At 44.2% G+C, this 21,471-nt stretch overlaps 1 protein-coding gene across 3 annotated transcripts in view; it reads left to right on the forward strand.

The window, feature by feature from the left end:
• abhd3 (abhydrolase domain containing 3, phospholipase) overlaps positions 1-21,471 on the forward strand; it is a 105,143-nt gene that overhangs the window by 31,336 nt on the left and 52,336 nt on the right. For 2 of the 3 annotated variants that reach the window (XM_038809206.1, XM_038809208.1), the window contains exons 2-3: positions 18,912-19,075; positions 21,135-21,317. In XM_038809206.1, the coding sequence (XP_038665134.1) occupies positions 18,912-19,075; positions 21,135-21,317 (347 nt within the window). Of the gene's footprint in view, positions 1-9,151; positions 9,398-18,911; positions 19,076-21,134; positions 21,318-21,471 lie in introns of those variants that run through there. The other variant, XM_038809207.1, reaches the window with a different exon arrangement.

Here is a 21,471-nt window from a genome sequence, read left to right on the forward strand (position 1 = left end):
AGTTTCTTAACTTACTCACACCAGTTAGGGTTGGTGACTGGAAAGAAGATACGTCCTCAGAAATAATTCAAAGTTCCAAGTCCCAAATCATGGGTGGAATCTTCCATTGGCAGTGAGGTTTTACCTCTGAGCTAGAGAGCCAGTGAGAGACACATGTTGCCTCTTTTGGCCCACCCGGTCTAATGCCATCAGGCAGCCTTCCTTTAGAATCAAGTCCCCGGAGGTGAAAGTTCCACCTGTTAAGTACTGCTGACAAATCAGAGGCCGGGAATTCTTGTGATTGACAGTGCCATTCAGAGGGATGTTGCTGATGTCAGAACACCATCATCCTGCAGTCCTAGGACCAAGGAGAAAGGTAAGTAAATGCCTGGGGGTTGGCGGGGGGGGTGTTGTCAGTGCAGAAGCTGTAGGGAGAGCGAGGCAGTGGAATCTGAAGCAAGGGCAAGCAAGCGTTGGCTACCAGTAGCCGTCCCCCCCACCCCATGTCTATTCCCTCGGTCATACACAAATTAGTGGGATTGAGGAACCCCCCCCCCTCCAGCTGACATGCAGCCTGCACAGTTTAAACAGTTATGCAAGCCACATGTCAGCAGGCCTGCCAGGAGCAGAGGATATTGCAGTGGAAGTGGGAAGAGGCCCTTAAATGGTCAAATAAGGGTCTCAAGTGGAGGCAGGGTGGGAAGATCGACCATGGGCCTTCCATTCAGAACCTAATTCAGATGAGGCAGGAAGCTGTTGGCTATTGACCCTGGCGCAATACTGTCTTTTTCAGGCCCTTTCACCTCCTTTCTTGCCTCTGGCAGGGGCAAAAGATTTTACCCCATACTTCTTCACCTTACAGTTCAGAATAAAATTGTGGTCTCCATGAATTTATCAAAATGGGGAAAGAAACTTAAATCCCTGTTAGTTCAGGAATGATAATTTCCCAATGCACAGCACATGAAAAGGGCAAAACAAACCCCTTCAAAATGGGGTAGGAAAATTGGCTGAAGCAGAAAATGAGTTTCAGTCAGTTCCTGGTGGTTTCTGAGGTACAACCTGGCCCAGAGTGTTAGGATTAGTGATTATTCTCTCTGGTAGCAATGTGAAATTAGTTTGCCAGTCTTCGTTTCCAAGTGCTGTGAGTTCACTGTGCCAGCAGCCCATAAATTGGAACAACCAGCAGGTTCAGACAGGCCACAATGAGGGCTGTTTTAGGGAATGGGAACACCATGGGGCGGGATTCTCCATCCCGCCACACCAGCATTTTGGTATGACGCGCCCCCGGGATTCTCCGTCTCGCCAATGGGGTTTTCCATTGTCGGCATCCCCACGTCGGGAAATCCCTGGGCTGCCGGCACAATGGAGACTCATGATAGCGGACAATCCAGCCCCATGCTTGGTCAGTAGAGTCTGCTATTTTTAAGTTTAATAGGAACTTTATACCAACTGGCCATAATGTAGACTTCCATAAAATTATATCATAATATACATTTAGTCTAAATGTCACCAATAAATAACATCAAACATCATAATTACGACAAGCACTTTATCTGCTTGCATGGCTTTCCTTTAACAGTTGATTTTACGTGGGTTAACATCTTTTAAAATAATGGATGAGAAATATCATATGAATGGAAGTACTGCATAGAGATACTGGAGTGGTTCGGGATTAGAACAGCGTTCATCGCCTGGGTGAAATCCCTGTACAACGCTCCCACGTGAGCGTACAGACAAATACCACTAGCTCTAACAGTAGCTCTCCCATCCCCGCCCAATAAAAATTCGACAAGCCCTGTGGTGTGAGCAACACACTGGTCATGGAACCATCTGCGATTGCATTTTGGACTAACCAAAATGTCCGACAAAGCTCCCATCTGCAACAACCACAGGTTCACGCCGGCGACTGTGAACGCCACCTTTAAAAAGGTGGAGACAGGATGGAGATCCCAGTTAGCAGGCTGAAACGTTTGAAGAACTGACAGGAAGATTCCAACTGATGGGGGACAACAAACTCAGGTATTTACAAATCAAACATTTCCTACAAAGGGAAACAAGGACGTACCCGCAACCACTCCGACAATCACTGCTAGAGGATGTTAAGGGCCTCAATAGGCAATAAGGGCAGACGGGTTAATGGACACATCACCCACTCACCATATTATGGGGAAGCATCGAGGTGGGGGAAAGATGATGAGCCATCCACCAGTTGTATTTTACATACTCCCTCCCCGCCAAAAACACACCTGCCGGGTGCAGTGAACTTCACCCTGTTAACTCGATTTCTCTCCTCACAGATGCTGACAAACCCGGAGTATTTGCAGAATTTTCCTGCTTATTTCAGATTCCAAACATCTGCAGTATTTTAGTTTTGCTAAAGTATATGCTGGTCATAATAGTCTGAATACCATTATCTTTCTTACAGTACTTTATATGCAGCTTTATGCAAATATCCTTTGAAATTATGTTCTATTATTACGTATTCTATTGTATTATGTTCAATTTGCAGCAGTAAATAATTCAACACCACTTTCGTAGTGGGACATTAGTAATCAAAAATGAAAATGGCATAATTCCTAGTTTAACAAAGAAAATAATTGTACGAATAGAAAAGCATTTAGACAGCACTCTACTGATGCTTCCAATGTAAGGCAGTTTCCTGGGACACTGCTCTCCCCAATATCCAAAGCCTTTATTCAGCTAACTTGTTTTTTTGCATGTTTGGAGGATTTTGTATCAAGGTTAGGCTGACTCACAGCTAAAAACGCTGTGCTTTCAGATGTAGAGCCATTAGAAAAATGACCCCTAACTAGAGGTAATGCTATACTGAGAGAATGCTATTAATCACAGATGTAAAGTACACCCATTATCAACGGCACTCTGATATAAAATGCCAAGCTCTCCACTGCTGGATTACATGAGCTACGGGTCATATTAAACTCCTAATCCACTTACCCGCTAAATGAGCAGAGTTAGTTCCATGCACCAGTGTACTTGCATCATGATCCTGTGTTGTGTCATGATGGAAGCATACATAAAATTAAACATTTGAACATTAATATTGCACACAGTTATTTATAAACTAATTCTCTCAGTATAGCATTGATACAAAATCGTCCAAACAATATTCATCCATTAGCAGATATTCTCATTCTTATGAGGAAAAGCTGTTTTGAATCTTTGCCCCTCACCCTCAGTGAAGGAAGCTAATCTGCACAAAAAGGGCTAGCAGCCTATTTTGACCATGTGACCAACCCATCAGCCAGTTCAATGTGGCATGAGCTGGTGCAGCTGTCACATTCCAACTAAATTTACTTTACAGTCCTTCCCCTAGTGACTGTACACATCAACAGTCACTAGGGGATGCCCTCCTGTAATGACCTCCAATTAGCATTATTGGTTGGCCAATTGGAGTATGAGCTCCCTCAATGATAGCTCATTGAGGGGGCCCATATAAGCACCTGTGTAGGCTTTGTGATCCAGTCTTAAGTTGACTGGACTACTAGTAGCACTGTTGGAGCTGCTCTTGTATATAGTTATTGGCAATAAATATTGGTGTGGTGACGGGACTCCTGCCTCCTGTGGATTATTACAGTGGCGACGAGGTAAACAAAGAACTTTGCTGAGACCAGCTGCCGCACTCAGAGGGTAAGCCTTGCTATTTCAAAAATGCCGTTTTTTGGGAGGTTAGATGCATTCGACCTGACTATTGAGGACTGGTCCCAGTATGTGGAGAGAATGTGTTACTTCTTCCGGGCCAATGATATAACTACGGACGAAAGGAAATGGGTTATCCTGCTGTCGGCATGCGGACCCTCAGTTTTCGCCATTATACGTAGTCTAACTTATCCCGATGCGCCGGACACAAAACCCTTCCAAGAATTGACGGAATTGGTTAAAGAGCACTACGACCCAAAACCACCCCTCATTTTGCATAGGTACAAATTCTACACAGTGAAGCGGGAAGACAGGAAGTCAGTCACAAATTTCTTGACCCGCCTAAGAAGGCTGGCGGAAAAATGTGAGTTCGGCCCGACGCTAAATTAAATGCTTCGGGACCGGTTAGTTTATGGCCTAAACGATCTCACAGTACAGAAGTGCCTTTTGGTGGAAACGCAGCTCGACTGCAGGCAGGCGTTACAGCTCGCACTGTCCCTAGAAAAGGTAGCAAGTGGGGCGCAGGAACTACAGGGCACGCCAATGGAGGTAGATACCTGTGAGAGGGACTCCCATAACAGGTCCAGCTACCAGATAGCCACTCTCAGGAAAAGCCTGAGGAATAGAGGGCCAAAGGAAAACCCCAGAACTGCCCCCAAGTCTGCTAGGACTAACTGGAGACAGAGGGAAGTACTGGCTGAGGCTCCCCCAACAGAGAAGGACCATTTCTGGCACCAGACAGAGTGGGGTAACAGCGACAGAAACCCTAGAAGGAGGTGGCAAAAGAGGAATAGCAGGTGGGGACACAGGGAAGTACACAACCTAGATGCCCCATCCTCCTCCGAAGGGGAACAATTATATAATATTGTGATGATGAAAGCAGAACCTATTAAGGTTACCCCACGGGTGAACGGTCGGCCGACAATAATGGAAATAGACATGGGGGCGGCCATATCAGTAATGGGAGTGGAAGCATTTTTAAAAAATCAAAGATGGACTCCAGCCACTAACCCTAACAAAAATATCGACAAAACTTAAAACCTACACGGGGGAACCCCTGGAAGTTCTAGGCAGGACTCATGTACCCGTGGAATATGAGAAACAATTGCTCAGATTACCGTTGACGATAGCAGAGGGCTCCGGACCGAGCTTAATTGGATGGAACTGGCTGAAAGACCTAAAATTAGATTGGATGAAATTTTTCAGAGTGGAAGCGGGCAGTTGAGTGGAGTACTCCAAAAATACCCGGAGGTCTTCCAAGAAGGTTTGGGGGAAATCATAGGTGCCAAAGCAACTTTGCACGTGGACCCAGAAGCCCTTCCGAAATTTTGTAAGGCCAGGGCGGTACCTTTCGCATTAAGGAAGACAGTAGAGGTCGAAATAGAAAGGTTACGGCACGACGGCATTATCAGACCAGTACAGTTCTCGGAATGGGCAGTGCCGGTGGTACCAATTTTGAAGCCAGACGGCTCGATACGTCTGTGGAGATTTCAAACAGACGGTAAACAAATACGCACTGCTGGACAAATACCCGATCCCAAAAATAGACGACCTATATGCCAAATTGGCAGGTGGGCTTTTGTTCACGAAACTGGACATGAGCCACGCCTACCTGCAGTTAAAACTGGACAAGGGCTCCCAGAAGTTCGCTACGATCAACACCCTGAAGGGCCTTTTTCGTTATACTTGGATAACCTTTCGGAGGGTCATCAGCCTGCGCTATATTCCAGCGTACGATGGAAAATATTCTGCAGGGACTACCGCAGGTGCCGATTTATTTGGACGATGTCTTAATCACGGGTAGGACGAACAGGGAACACTTAAGGAACCTGGAGGAAGTGCTCAGGTGTTTCGCAAAGGCAGGCGTACGGCTTAAAAAAGAAAAATGTGTTTTTCTGGCCCCACAAGTGACGTACCTGGGATATAAAGTAGACGAGTCGGGCTTACGCCCATTGGAAGACAGAGGAAGGGCAATAAAAGAAGCCCCAGCTCCCACCACGGTCCAGGAGCTACGATCATTTCTAGGGTTGGTAACCTACTATAGCAAATTTATTGAAAATAGGGCGTCCATCCTAGAACCCCTCCACCAGCTACTAAAAAAGGGGCAAGAATGGAAATGGTCCGCCCGGCAAAACCAAGCATTTAGGGACATTAAGGAACAGCTGTCATCCGAAAATGTCCTAGAGCATTGTGACCCAAGGAAGGAGTTGGTGGTCACTTGTGACGCATCCCCTTACAGGGTAGGAGCCGTCTTAGCCCATAGAGGAAGGAATGGGGAAGAACGGCCAATGGCCTATGCTTCGAGGACCTTGGCGATGGCTGAGAGGAAGTACGCCCAAATTAGAAGGAAGGACTGGCGGTGATATTTGCAGTAAAAAATGTCACCAGTATCTGTACGGGCGGAAATTCACCATAGTGACGGACCATAAGCCGTTATTAGGGTTATTAAAAGAAGACAAGTCAATACCCCCGATCGCATCAGCTAGAATCCAACGCTGGGCGTTGCTACTGGCGGTGTATAGATACGTTCTGGAGCACAGACCGGGAACGCGAGTAGCAAATGCAGATGCTTTGAGCAGACTTCCCCTCCCGGACACCCCGCCGCTAATACTGAAAGTAGAGGAGACAGTAATGACTCTAAATTTTTTGGACACCTTACCAGTGGACGCACAATATATTCGGCTGTGGACGCAAAAATACCCAGTTTTAGCCAAGAAGAAGCATTTACTGCTAACATGGGAACTGGAAAGACCAGGTGAGCCCCAGATGCACCCATACTGGAGCAGAAGGGACCAAATAATCGTTGAAGATGGTATCCTATTATGGGGAGCCCCGGCAATAGTCCCAGCTCAGGGCCGTCAGGAAATCTTAACCGAGTTACATCACGGACACCCAGGGGTGTCTAAAATTAAGATGCTAGCTCGAAGCTACGTTTGGTGGCCAGGATTGGACACAGACATAGCAGCCTTGGTACGTCGGTGCCAGCAGGGGCAAAGAGTGCCACCAGCTGCACCATTGCACCCGTGGGAATGACCAGGCAGACCTTGGACCCGCCTGCATATTGACCACGCCAGCCCTTTGATGGGCTCAATGTTTTTGGTGATAGTGGACGCCCACTCCAAATGGTTGGGCGTCCACCGGGTAAACACGGCAAGCACAGCATCGACAATCGAAAAGCTCAGGGCCTCGTTTGCAACACATAGACTTCCGGAGGTATTGGTGTCTGACAACGGAACAGCATTCACAAGTGGGGAATTTGGGAAATTCCTAAAAGAAAACTGAGTCCGCCACATCAAAACGGCCCCTTACCATCCAGCGTTCCAACGGCCTGGCAGAGAGAGCGGTCCAGACACTAAAAGCGGGACTCGAGAAGCAGCCGGCAGTGTCAATAGACACAAAGCTCTCCCGCTGGCTGTTTGATTACAGGATCACACCGCATTCCACAACGGGCATACCGCCAGCTGAACTCATAATAGGAAGGCGGCTGCGAACGAGGCTGAGTCTCCTTTTCCCAAATTTAATGGGGAAAGTGGAGAAACAACAGGAGGCCCAAAGCAGGGGGCATGATAATAGTCGGCAGCAGAGACATTTCCAGATGGGGGCACCGGTTTGGGTCAAAAATTATGGGACTGGACCAACGTGGGTCAAAGGCACGGTAGAGTCCCAAACAGGGCCCATATCCTATGAGGTTTCGATAGGAGGTAAAGTGCTGAAGAAACACCTAGACCAAATAAGGGCAGCGGAACCACACCTGGAGGCAGGCGAAGCAGGACCGCCTCAAGCTGGGATAGCCCAGACGGAAAAGATACCCACACCCCAGCCCCAAGCAATTTCTCCAGACCCCGTCATCCAGTCGTCAGAGTCGGAGATGGACACGTTCGACGAGGCCGCCGCGACACCTCTCCCCGAGGAGGAGGAGGAAGAACAACTTCCAAGGAGGTCGTCAAGAAAAAGACGGGCACCTATAAGGTACACCCCGCCCACATCGGAGAACGACCCGGTGGACGATAGAGGTGACAGACGCGGACATGAAGAGCAGGAAGAAGCTCCGAGGGATGCCAGCTGGCAGGAATTCCTCAGACCTTGGGGGGAGGGGGTGGATTTAATGACCTCCAATTAGCATTATTGGTTGGCCAATTGGAGTATGAGCTCCCTCAATGATAGCTCATTGAGGGGGCCCATATAAGCACTGTGTAGGCTTTGTGATCCAGTCGTAAGTTGACTGGAATGCTAGCAGCACTGTTGGAGCTGCTCTTGTATATAGTTGTTGGCAATAAATATTGGTGTGGTGACAGGACTCCTGCCTCCTGTGGATTATTACACCTCCTAAAGTTCGTCTTCACATCTAAATTTGTCTATATATGTTTCTGGAACATACATCTTCATTCACCTGAGGATGGAGCAGTGCTCCGAAAGCTAGTGTTTGAAACAGACCTGTTGAACTTTAACCTGGTGGTGTAAGACTTCTTATTGTCTTCGCAAAGCGTGAGGCCCAGACTACACATCATGCCAGGTAGTCAGAATAGATCAGAGATATATCATCAGGGAGTGAACATCAGCAATTTGATGACACTTCAGGCTGGGAATTACACCGTGAGCATTCTCACTCAGGAGCAGTAGCCCCCATGTAGTTGAAACATTTTTCTCAAAGTTTATTTCTCTGATTCGATTTCCCAGGTTCGATTCCCTGCTGGGTCACTGTCTGTGCGGAGTCTGCACGTTCTCCCAGTGTCTGCGTGGGTTTCCTCCGGGTGCTTCGGTTTCCTCCCACAGTCCAAAGACATGCAGGTTAGGTGGATTGGCCATGATAAATTGTCCTTCCATGTCAAAAGTCAGAAGAGGTTATTGGGTTGGGGGACGGGGTGGAAGTGAGGGCACGTTGGTTGGTGCAGACTCGATGGGTCGAATGGCCTCCTTCTACACTGCATATTCTATGTTCTATGATCTATCATTTTTAATTATTCTCTCCAATCTTTCTTTCAAATGCTGCTGGAATAATGGGCCAATTTTGTTTGTGTCTTACCAGTATTGATCTAAATGTGCATGGGCATGCTGCAAATTGTAGCCATTGTCCTGAAATATAAGGATATTTCTAGTCCCAAGTCTCTCGTGTTGTTTTAGTATCAGCTCCTTGCTAGAACAATCCATGCTTCCTCAGTCTCACTGCAATCTCCTTCCCTCCCAGCAAAATGATCCCGTGATCTGGCCACCCGTCCAACATCAAATGGTGGATGAGCTGAAGTTTTCTACAGCTCAACAAAAAGTCTAACTGCGCTCTAGCTAGCACCCACACGCTTCTGCCTCTGACTCTGTCAACACCTCTAGCTGAGCTAGAGTCTAACCTCTGCATTTATTCAACCCTGAATGAACTTTAAAACTCACATCCAATCAGTCACTCTCCAGATTACATAGGCATATCAAGTGACTCTTCATTACACAACAATCCTTGACCTCCAACCCCAGTGACTATCCCATCTTTCTGTAATGATGTCATGCCAGCACCTGAGGTGAACTGAATGTTGACGGCACATGTTACAGCCTCCTGAGCCTCTGCTACAAGGTGCTAGCAGCCAGCCTTTCCTTTTTAAAAAATGAGAACACCTTTACAATAATCACTAATGTCGTATGTAAGATGAATGAATTGATCAGGGAACTATCAGTATATTTAGATATCAATCTGTTTGATACCAGGACAAGTTTTCTTTTTGCTTTAGGATGTGGTGCTGTCTACATCTATATTTATTTGTGCTCAATATCGAGGGTAAGAAGATTTATCACCTGCTATTTAATAGGTTTTACGTAACACTTAAGTACTGTATTTTGTAATTTATTTCCTGATAGCGATTTCTGTTCTACATCTGTACAATGGGTATTTAATATGTAACAACTGTTTATAAGAAGCGTTGAAAAGCTACAATTGTAATTTTGCACATTAGAAAGCATTTACTTCGATTATTTTTATTAGGATCTGATCTCTTATGAATATCATTTTATATTTTCAACATATTAACTAATGTTTTCTATGCTGTTTCGTGGTTAAATTAATACCTTCCATAATTTGTTAATTTACAGTTTGGTTTTGTATTAACTCCATTAAGATCCTGTAAGTTAGCTCACACTGGCCGTCTATAAAAGCATAGCCTTTGCTGAACCATAAAGAACGAAAAACTCCAGATTCAATGTCTAGTCCACGCTAACAAATTGAAGTTATTGCTGCATACTGCATTTTACTGTATTCATTGCATCATAGTTTTGCCTGAAAGGTGGATAATTATGATGCCATAATAGGATTGTAGCTGTGGAGATTAATTATGAGACCATAATGAATGGTGGACATATAAGATAGTTTTATCATATGATTGAGTGATGGACCACAGACAAATATCACGTATGATGTACATAAAGCAAGCAGTAAGACATGAGGCCAGGGATAATCAAAATCACAACATAGCTGAGATGCATATCTTGGGGTACAATCTTGACTGCAATACCTTTTTTCAAAATAGTCTACAAACAAAATACAACTTGTATTGTTTTTGAAGGTAGAAGGAATCAAAAAGTGCCTCATTTTCATTAGAATGCCTGTGCCATGATTATGTTTTTTAATGTGGGGTTGAATTTTCAGGCCCCATAGGAACTGAGACAGATTGGGCCCAAAAATATCAGCTTCAACATTAGTTTTCCTGACACCTTGTAATAAGCCCCTACACCAGAATTCCTTTTGTTAACAAAACCAACAGCAGTACAACCATATGAATTTAGTTTGCTGTCTACACTGGGAGTTCAGAGGATCTGACGCTCCCTGTTATATACAAAGAAGAGGTTCCCTGATTGGCCCACTAATCAGGGAACTCCTATTCCAATTGGCCAATCTCAAAGGCCTGGTCTAAGTCATTACACACCCCATTTTCAGCATCAGCCATTTTTGCAGAGGCAGGTTTGGGGTTGGCAGGGCTATCTGTCCACAAAAGGCAGACAGCCAATCAAGCTCTAAGGGCCTTGGTGAGTGCAATCAAAGGAGGTTGACTGAGATTTTCCGGAAGTGGGCAACCAGCCATAGGCAGTTAAAATGACATAACCGACAAATGATCTACATTTGAAATGTTAACTTGTCCTTTTTGTCACAGGTCCTGACTGACCTGTTGAATACCACTCTGCTGAATACCATTATGATATGGAATGGAAATCATAGACATATGAAAAAGATATCAATTAATTTGATTTGAAATCATAGCATGAAAAATTGTCCAGTCAAACATTCATTCAATTATTCTTTATAAACCAAAATCTTCATATTATTCTACCAAATATATATGTGCTTTATGTTGGATTAATGGTAATTTACCATAATGGGATTAATTGAAATATTTTCCCAGTAGCTTTCAGAGGAATGATTTTAAAACAGTGAGTTTTTAAAAAAATATTTCTTTATTCTCCTCCTTTTTCACATTTTCTCCCAAATTTACACCCACCAAAAATAAACAATAATCAGGAACAAATATGTCAATCCCCATAACAATAACAACAATCCCATCCTCCCACCAAACCCCAAACATTCGTCCGCATGCTCACATAAACAAATGACGAAAAGGTTTCAGGAATCACCCATAGCTCCCATTAACACATATCGCACTCCCTCCACCCATCCCCCCCCAACTAATGTTCGATGTTATCCAGTTCTTGAAAGTGCATAATGAATAATGCCCATGAATTGTAGAACCCCTCTATCCTTCCCCTCAGTTGAAACTTAACCTTCTCAAGAGTCAAGAATTCCAACAGGTCCCCCCACCACGCCAGGGCACAGGGTGGAGAGGATGCTCTCCATCCCAATAGATCCACCTTCGGGCGATCAACAAGGCGAAGGCTACAACATCTGCCTCCGCACCCGTTTCCAACCCTGGCTGGTCCGACACCCCAAACATGGCCTCCCGGGGGCTCGGGTCCAGTTTCACACGCACCACTTTAGAAATTACCCTGAAAACCTCCTTCCAGTAATCCTCCAGATTTGGACAGGACTAAAACATACGAACGTGATTAGCGCCCCAGGCCCCCCCCCCCCCCCCCCCCCCCCCCCCCCCCCCCCCCCCCCGGCAATGTTCACACACATCTTCTACTCTTTCAAAGTATCGACCCATCCTTGCCCTCGTGAGGTGTGCTCTGTATAGCATCTTCAGCTGTATCGGCCCCAACCTCTTGCACGATGTGGAGACATTCACTCTCCTACCTCACACCAGAACCTCTTCTCCATATCCTCTCCCAACTCTTCCTCCCACTTTGCTTTGAAGGCAGTGAGTTATATATTGTGAGACCGCAACTAGTGGCCAATAATTCATCTGAAGGAGAGAAAATCACCTCAAATCACTTAAGTACATAAATCCAATATAACAATATTGAAGATATGAAGCTCCATGGGTTGGCTTATTCCATTTTAATCCCGTTCCGCCATGTCAATGCTATATGTGCAGTCGATGTGCGATGATATACACATTTTACCACATTATTGAATTTTTTAGTACCATATGTTTGCCAGGTGATGCTTAATATTTGATTACTATGAAATAACACAATCAGCAACCTGTATTATTGGAGATTTCTTTTTTTTAAACAAACAATTTTAATGAGGTATTTTTGGCATTACAAACAACAACAATAAAAACAATGTACAAAGAACAATAAACATAGTGCAAACACTGACTCCCATCCCTCCAAGACCTGCCTATTTAACCCCCTACTCTACACTACTCTAGCCCCCACCCCCCCGCTGATGGATTAATTCTCCGTGAAGAAGTTGATGAATGGTTGCCACCTCCAGGCGAACCCTAACACTGACCCTCTCTAGGTGAAATTAATCTTCTCTAGGCCGAGAAAGCTTGCCATGTCAGTTAACCTGGTCTCCAACTTTGGGGGCTTTGAGTCCCTCCAAGCTAATAATATCCGTCTCCGGGCTACCAGGGAGGCAAAGGCCAGAACATCTGCCTCTTTCTCCTCCTGGATTCCCGGATCTTCCGACACCCAAAAAATCGCCACCTCTGGACTCATTGCCACCCTTGTTTTTAATACTCTGGACATGGCGTCAGCAAACCCCTGCCAATATCCCCTAAGTTTTTGACACGCCCAGAATTATTGAAGATTTCGTCTCACACCTATAGGGTGAGATTCTCTGGCCTCCCCGCAACAGGGAGATGGCCCACCATTAGCCGGTAATGGGAACTTCTGTTTCCACGGCTGTCAGCAGGATTTCCCATTGAATCTATCCCACGTTTCCAGGAAACCCACGGCCGTCAGGTGGAGCAGAGGATCCCGCTGGTGTGAACAGCCAAAAGATCTCGCTGCAGGCAGGATCTTCCCGGTCCCACCAGCAATTTACCCCTCCCATGGGTTTCCTGGTGGCCTGGAGTGGATTCAATGGGAAATCCCATTTACAGCGGTGGGGAAGAGGATCCCACTGCCTCTCACTGCAAAGAAACACACCACGGGGAGGCAATAAAATCTCGCCCAGACTCTAAACTTTCACTTTTGCCATTATTTTCATGACTTTATCATATTACTCCTTCTGTGATCATCATACATATCAATGTTTGAATTAACATTAGCCACAATCACAGATAGACATAAAGGCAGAGTACGTTCTTTCACCTTCAGCCCTCTGGGTCACTTCTTCCTTACGTTGTAGCCGATATGTCATTGAAAGCTGCAGCACACCAGAGAAGCAGCGGTTGCACCAGAAAAAAATTGAGGCGAACTTAACTAACCATGACATAGGATTTTTAATGCTAACATTTGCTGGACAGTACACTCCTGTTCTATTTCCTCTCGAAATGCACCACCTATTAAGGAGATGGTTGGGCTGGTAGAAAGAAAGGGGAGAGGGGATGGTGGTAGCAACAGCAGTGTGACATTTGGAAGGACTGCAGTAGACAGCATTCTAAATGAATGAAATAAATATGTAGACAAAGAGACTGAGTTTGAACCCCTTATCTGCTATCGATAAAATGTCTTTCTCTCCGGAATCTATTATCTACTGCACCTGGGAGAAATAAATGCAAAGCAATGTTTAAATGCTCCCCATCATCACTACTGTCCCGAGTCGGGCGCAAAGAGGCTGTCGAAACGGGCCGTACATTTTAAATTTGGGAATTCACTGTGCTGATCTGTTTCCAGTTTGAAAAGCAAAACTGTGGTGGTTGTCTATTCCTTTTTGGTAGAATTCGGCATTTTGGAACTTGGCCACTTGTGGTAATCACCACTGTTGTGTATACTGTATACGAGGGTATTAAGGTAAGGCCCCTGTACTACAGGTACGGGGGTAGATCCCTGCCTGCTGGCTCCGCCCAGTAGGCGGAGTATAAATGTGTGGGCTTTCCGAGCTGCAGCCACTTCAGCAGCAGCTGCGGGAGGCTCCACATCTAGAACATAGAACATAGAACAGTACAGCACAGAACAGGCCCTTCGGCCCTCAATGTTGTGCCGAGCCATGATCACCCTACTCAAACCCACGTATCCACCCTATACCCATAACACAACAACCCCCTTTTGTTGGTGGTGTAGCCCCTAGCTAACACTCTCTCTCCCTGATTGAATACTTGCTTTTTAGAGTTTTCCTCCCTCTTAGCAATTTGTGTTTGTCCTTGTTGTTTGACAATGTCTGAAGTATCAGGTTGAGCTAACAAATCGAACTGTCTGTAGTTTCCTTTTGAACAACATAATTTCAGGTGAACTCTTGAGTGTAGCATGTACAGTGTTCCTGTAAGATATTAAGAATTTGTTCACTCTTCTAGCCAATGTACCCTGTTTTTTCGATACTTTGATGGAATGCTTTAATAATTGCACAAAATGCTCGGTCCATCTATTCATTACAGGATGAAACGGAGTTGACTTCAAATAGTGTAAACGTTTCCCTCCAAGCAGTCCTCAAACTCCTTCAAAGTAAACTGAGTATCATTATCACTAATAATCTGCTCCAGTGTTCCAAATCTTGCACATATTTCATCCAGTTTCTCAATGGTCTGCTCAGTCTTTGTTGACTTCATTATCGTGACTTCTGGCCATTTAGAGTACATCCACAATCACTAAGAACATGTGTCCCTGCGGTGGGCTAGTATAATCAATCTGTATTCTCTGCCGTGGCAGTGTCAGCCATTGCCACGGATGTAAGGGTGGCGTGTTCCTCAGTTTTGCACAGGATTGACATTGCCAAACTTTCTCTTCAATTTGAGCATCTAATCCTGGCCAACAAAAATAACTGTGTGCCAGTTCTTCCATTCTTACCATACCAGGATGCCCCTCATGCAATGTCAACTTCTGTCTTAGGTTGATGTAGGGCTTGAGGTCTGGATTTTTCCTATGAATGTTTGACAGCATTCCTTTTTGGACCTTATCTTATCCATCACCTTCCTCATTACTGGATTGGTTCTTGTATATCTGAACTGGAGGAGAAGTCACTGGTACACTATCCACGAGAGAAAAATACAGGATATTGACAAAATGTTCTTCAGGTTCTTGCTTGACTTGTAACTGCAATTGTGACAAAGCAGCAGTATTTGCATGCTGCTCTGATTGCGATATTGGATATTGTAAGTGTGTGACAACAATATCAATGATCATCTTTGTAATCTGCTAGCCGCCAAAGAAGCTATACCAGTATATGGCCCAAGGATTGTGGTTGAGGGTTGATGATCCGTTAAAAGTGTGAAATGACGCCCATAAAAGTAATGGTGGAACCTTCTTGCACTGAAAATGATGCTCAAAGCCTCTTTTTTTCTAGCTGAGCCTAATTCATTTCAGTGTTAGAAGAGTTTGTGAAGCAAATGCTATCAGTTGTTCCTCTCCTGAAGGCATAATGTGCGGGAAAACTGCACCAACCCAATAGGGCGAGGCATCGCAAGCAAGTTGCAACTTCAGCTAGCGATTGTAAAGAGCCAACATCTCTGACTTATGTAAGGTTCTTTTACCTCAGTGCATCATTTTCTACATTCTTCTAACTGATGCCATGCCTGTTTGGCACATAGCAAAGTGTGTAAAGGCTTCAATCGTGTTGCTAAATTGGGCACAAATTGACTATAATAATTGATCAATCCTAAAGACGGCCTTAATTATGTCACATTTTGAGGACGTGGTGATTCTAAGATTGCTGACATTTTCTTCGGCCCCTGGTGTAAGCCATCTTTGTCGTAGGCAATTTATGGATAGATTGAAAAAGTTGCACTTGGTGTGGTTCTGTAAACTTTTCAGGGTAGTTTCCAAATCCTCCAAGTGCTCCCATTCACTCGAACAGGTGATGAGTAGGTCACCTGAATAACATTGCACTTCATTTAAACTAATTAGAATTTGATCCAGGGACTTTTGTAAAAGAGCAGGAGCAGATGTTATTCAAAAATAAGTCTTCTGTAACGAAGCAGACCTTTGGGCGTCACTGTGTTGAGAAGAGGCTGTTATTTGGCAGCCACATTCATCTGCAGCTATGCCTGTGAAAGATCAATTTGACTGAATTTCTGCCCTCCAGAAAGCTCAGCCAACAAGTCCTCAATCAGCAGTAGTGCATAATGATCTGCGCACAACACTGGGTTAATAGTGGTTTTAAAATCTCACACAAATTCTCACTGAGCCATCACATTTCAATACAGAACTATTGGTGTTGCCCAATCACTATAGCAACAGGTTCAATAACTCCTGTTCTTATTAGTCTTTCGTTTTTCTTCAACTTTAGGCCTGATGGCATCTGGTATGTCTCTAGCTTTGAGACATTGGGGTGTTGTGTCTGGCTTGATTTTTAGGTGTATCTCAACTCCAGTCATAGAACCTAGTGAATCTTCGAGTACCTTCTCGTACTTCAGAAGTTGTTGCAAGTTGTTCTTTGAATCCATGAATTGATTTACTGCTTACCAGTTAAGCCTAATCTTTGCCAACCAAGCTCTGTCAAATAGAGCACGATAATATCCATGGACAACGTGAAGAGGCAACTTCATTGTCTGCCCATTTGCTTCTACTTTCACCATAATCTGTGTCCTTTGGATCACATTTGATGGTTGTAAAGGGAGATGCTTCAGCTTTAGATGATAAATAGTCTCAGGTACAATAGGGAGTTCCAGGGAGAGGAGCTTTCCACTGTACAAGAGGGGGCTATGTGCGGCCTCGTCCTCGCGTTCCCCGTTCTGGCACCTTATTCAACGCAATGTGTTTCTCGACACTCCCGAGTGCCGGGAATCATGTGGCTAAACACGCTTGCTAGAGCACTTTGTTCCCTTTTGGGAAAATCGCGTCCAATATTCTTTTTCTTACATATTCTTTGTGCAGGAGATATTTTATAAGCCTAACATGCCTTGGCAATATGGCCCTTCTCGACACAGTTCTTGCTTGTACACATTTACTCCAGCATTCCCCTGTTATACATCAGTGACATGGTTTCTGCTCCTTGCTCCTTGTGGTAACCATTTTGTGGATCTTCACTTCGGCCCCCATCTGTGAAGCTTGTTTTGCTGCTAGCTCTATAGATGTGGCAAATTCCACAGCAGCTTCTTAAGTTAAATAATTTACAGGAAGAAGTTTCCTCTGAGTAGCTTCGCTGCAGAGTCCACTACCAGCCTATCATGAAGAGTATCATGTCTTGCACCAAATTCACAATATTCTGCCAACCTTCTTAAAGTCACTACAAATTGTAAACTGCTTTCATCTTTTTCCTGACTACGTGGTGGAAATTAAACCTTTCTACAATCAATTAACGGTCTCGGAGATTTTCATTAATTCAATGTATGACTTATCTCCTGGTTTTTACTGGGTGAACTAAATTTTGTGGCAGCATAAAAGTTTTGCGCCCAACTAAACTGAGAAATGTTGTGACCTTTAGATCCTCTGGTGTCTGATTTGTTAGGAAATAAAATTGGAAACTTTCCTCATAAGAGTTCCATGCCTCAGTCTTCATCAAATGCATCCATGGTGCCCGTTTTTCTTGCCATTTCATATCCTGGCTCCTTGGGTTTACCTTCAAACAACTTCTTCCCTTCCAATTTTTATTGAAAGTATGCACAATGGATCCCCTTTATTATAAGCAACTCAAATTTTTTTCCATTTCGACTTTTTCCTCCCCAAGTAGTGGCCCATGGAGAGTCGGCAGATTTTGAAATCTCCGTTCTCCCGCAGCCCATTTAGTTTCGCCACATGCGCGGTCCCTGAAACTCAGATACTACTCACTCTAATGGCAAGCAAGTTTCCCCTGACTGTTCTTCCCTCTACTGACGTCACTACACATCAAGAGGCGCTTTACCAGCAGGATACATTTATTCCCTGATTCATAATAGGGAAGGGCAAATACAAACCACTCCCATTTGCTTAAGTTTCTGGGGAATTTTAATCGCTGCCCTCTTTTCGGTAGACCTGGCCACTTCCTAACTATTGCACGTTGAAAAGTGAAGGTGCACTTAAAATTAAAATTCCTATTTTTCTAACTCTGTGGCATTCCCATTTCCATAATTTCAAGAGAACTGTTTTTCATTTCAAAACAAGCTTGTCCATAATTATACTGAAACTAGTTTCAAGTTCATGACGATTTACTCTGGATTCTAATGCAAGCCCAGCCATTTCATTGAGCTATGATTCACTGAACCTCCACTTTCTCACAATAATCCCCTCACCTTGATCTTCCCTCAGACGGTTCCCTATCTTTCTACATGAAACCATAACCCTTCCCTTAAGCCTTTTAAACAACAGACAATTTTTGGATCACTCTCATTTGTCAAAATCCCACAGCAATGCACTTCAGTACATCAATCATACTTCTACTCTCAAATGTGCTTTTAATTTAAATTCTCCCATTTTCCTGACCCCACATCCTCAAACTCGCTGTACAAGGTGCCAGTGCTGCAGCTTATTGAAGCTCATTAACTCTTCACAGCTCCACCACGTAATGGCCCACACATTGTAATCCAGCAGTATTTTATAAATCAGGATTGCAGAAATTAGCCTTAAAACGTCAACAATGAAATACACCAGCCTTAATTTATATATTTTTTTAAATCAGTAAAACAGGTTGGGTTTTCTACATAAAACTCCGTAGTCACAAAGTGAGGATATCGTATGCAGCAATACAGAGGCAAATATAAAATAAAAGCAGAAAGTGCTAGAAGCTCAACTCTGCGGAAACTGGAAATGTAATCATTTTTTTCTTCCATAGTTTTATTTTTATTGTAGATCTCTAGTAGCTGCCAGCTGTTGTGCTTTTAACTTCAGTAAATGTCATAAATTTGCTGTCACGCTATAACTGTGAGCTTGATTTATTGCAGAAGCCACAGCTTATCACAGGAGCAACAAGACTATCTCAGTTTCTACAGAGGTATTGTCCTGTGGTAACAGAGACTTATTATCCGACCTTTTGGTGCTGGGAAGCAAGAGTCCAGACACTGCTCAGGCCATTCATCACAACAAAACCTTATGTGGAATACAGAAAGTACGCGTGACATTTTTTTCTGTTTATTGTACTGTTAGCATTGTCCAGAATTGATGCTTATTCAGATATCAAAACTATATTCTTTCACATAGGAAATTACTCATTATTTTTCAGTTGGATATAATTCAGATTTCAATATACATTCAAATCACTGGGTTTCTGGAAATAAACATTAGAACCAAAATATTCAAACACAGGAACTCTGATTCATCCATTAAAATGTTCTGCTTTTTCATTGTACAACACATGAAACAGTTATATTCTAATTTGCATTTTAGTCAACAATTTTTTAGAAAATATTGTATTGAGGCATTTATAATTTTAACATTTTAAACAACAGAGAGATCCAACATCCGCAAAAAAAAAAAACACCCTACTCCCCCAGCCCTAATATTTTAGTCAACTTTTACAGTTTCAGTGATTTTAAAATTTTCTTTTGGATTCAACTGTTGAATACATTGGGGGCTATTTTCTGTCTGCGTTGCACTCGGTGCTATGTTGGTAGAATTCCGAAAGAGGCCTGAAATGAGATTTGCGGCGGGCGTAAAACAGTTCTCGATGCCCTGAGGCCTGCCCAGCACAGATAATCAGGTTCACGCAATCAAAGTATGAGCCTGATAACCGTTAATTTGAATATATTTCAATATTCAAAATCGGTTTAGCGCCAAATATTCTGGGAACATGCTGGACCAGATTCTCCAATTCGGAATCTAAGTAGGGAGGATCTCTGGCGTTTTACGTGGAAAAAAAAAAGTTGGCGGCGCCCCCGCTCCAATAGCCGCCGAACCGCGTAAAACTCCCGGTCTCCACAAAATAAACGGCGGAAGAATGGCTGGGTCCATGGCCACGCATGCGCACGGCGACGACCTGCAGTGGTCACACCATAAAACATGGTGCCAGCCATGCGCGGACCCTGCCAGATAGTACCCACCTGGCCACCCCCTCACCAGTCCCCCCAGCCCTTGCAGAAACCCTCCAGCTCCCTCCCAACTATGGCGCCGCTGGACGGGTTCCCGCTCGGCTGAGACCACAAGTGAATGGTACCATCAGGAACTCGGCCCATCAGGGGTGGGGCACGGGCGACGGCCTGCAGGTGACCTGCTGAGGCCATCCCAATGGCATGAGGTGATACCGTTCAGAGGGTGCGAAGCATATAAAACCTAGGTCAAACAGGCACCGACCCCGATTTTGGCGTCAAAAGGTATTCTCCACCCAATCGCCGATTACAAAATCAGCGTCGGGGAACGGAGAATCCCGCCCCCCAATTTTTCCATCGGTTGGGATGACGTGACACCGACGGAAATTATTACTGTTCTCCACAAACGGAGACCAGATATGATGACCACACGGGAGGGTGCTCGGAGGTCATTGTAGCTCCTGGGTGCTAGGGGATTGGCAGGGCAGTGCCATAGCACAATGGCAGTGCCAACACTGCCTGGTTGACACTACCAAGGCAGAGCCTGAGGGGGTGGAGCATATAGTACGACCCATTGGGAGGGCCCGGTGCCAGTGATCTATGTTTTTGGGGAGGGAACATGCCATTAGTGAGGGGGGTCCCCCATGTCCATTGGGGGAGGTGGGGGGGGGGGGTTAATATCACATCGATCTCTGTGAATGACGGCACAATACACGCCTCCCTTGAGAAAAAAAATGGAAAAGTGTCAAAAGATCTCATCGGGAAACCTGCTTGCGCCGGTTTTCTGACTGAACCCAACATTTGTCATTTTTTGGAAAAATTCCGCCCATTATTAAATGTGGGGTGCGTAGAAACAATTTGTAAAATTAGCTTTTTTTTTAAATCTAGTTTTACGAAATCCTGATCTGACCTGAGCAAAATCCGAGTCTAAAAGCATTGAATCTGTTGGCAAGCTGGTTGTTCATTCAACTGCATTATCTGCTCAGAACAGTAATAATAATCCAAATAATGGATTATGTTTTTACAGTGTCCAGAAATTAATGATTACATAAATTGATAATATCAAAAAAATGAGATTGCTGTGTAAAAGTGTGTTTCAAGAATTAATCCATTTTCATTTTGTTTATTGTTTCTGCATTCTAGTGAGCTCATTAAAACAGCAGATGGTGGCCATATTTCCTTGGATTGGAGTGATAGCGATGACAATGCACTATATCCTATTTCTACGACAAGACCGACTGTCCTTATCTTACCTGGACTTACAGGAACGAGTAAGGAATCATATATACTGCACATGGTTAAACAGAGTGAAATACTTGGATACAGGCAAGAGTTACTTCTAATGATTATTATTTTCATGTTTTTGTTTACAATCCATGCATCATTTTATAGTCAGTGGGATGGGCAAGCACCATCTCTCATGCTTCTGGCAATTTCTCTCAAGATAAAATATATTAATCCTGGAAAATGGAACTATCCA

This window comes from Scyliorhinus canicula, chromosome 10 (genome assembly GCF_902713615.1).
Source record: "Scyliorhinus canicula chromosome 10, sScyCan1.1, whole genome shotgun sequence".
Classification (NCBI taxonomy): Eukaryota; Metazoa; Chordata; class Chondrichthyes; order Carcharhiniformes; family Scyliorhinidae; genus Scyliorhinus; species Scyliorhinus canicula.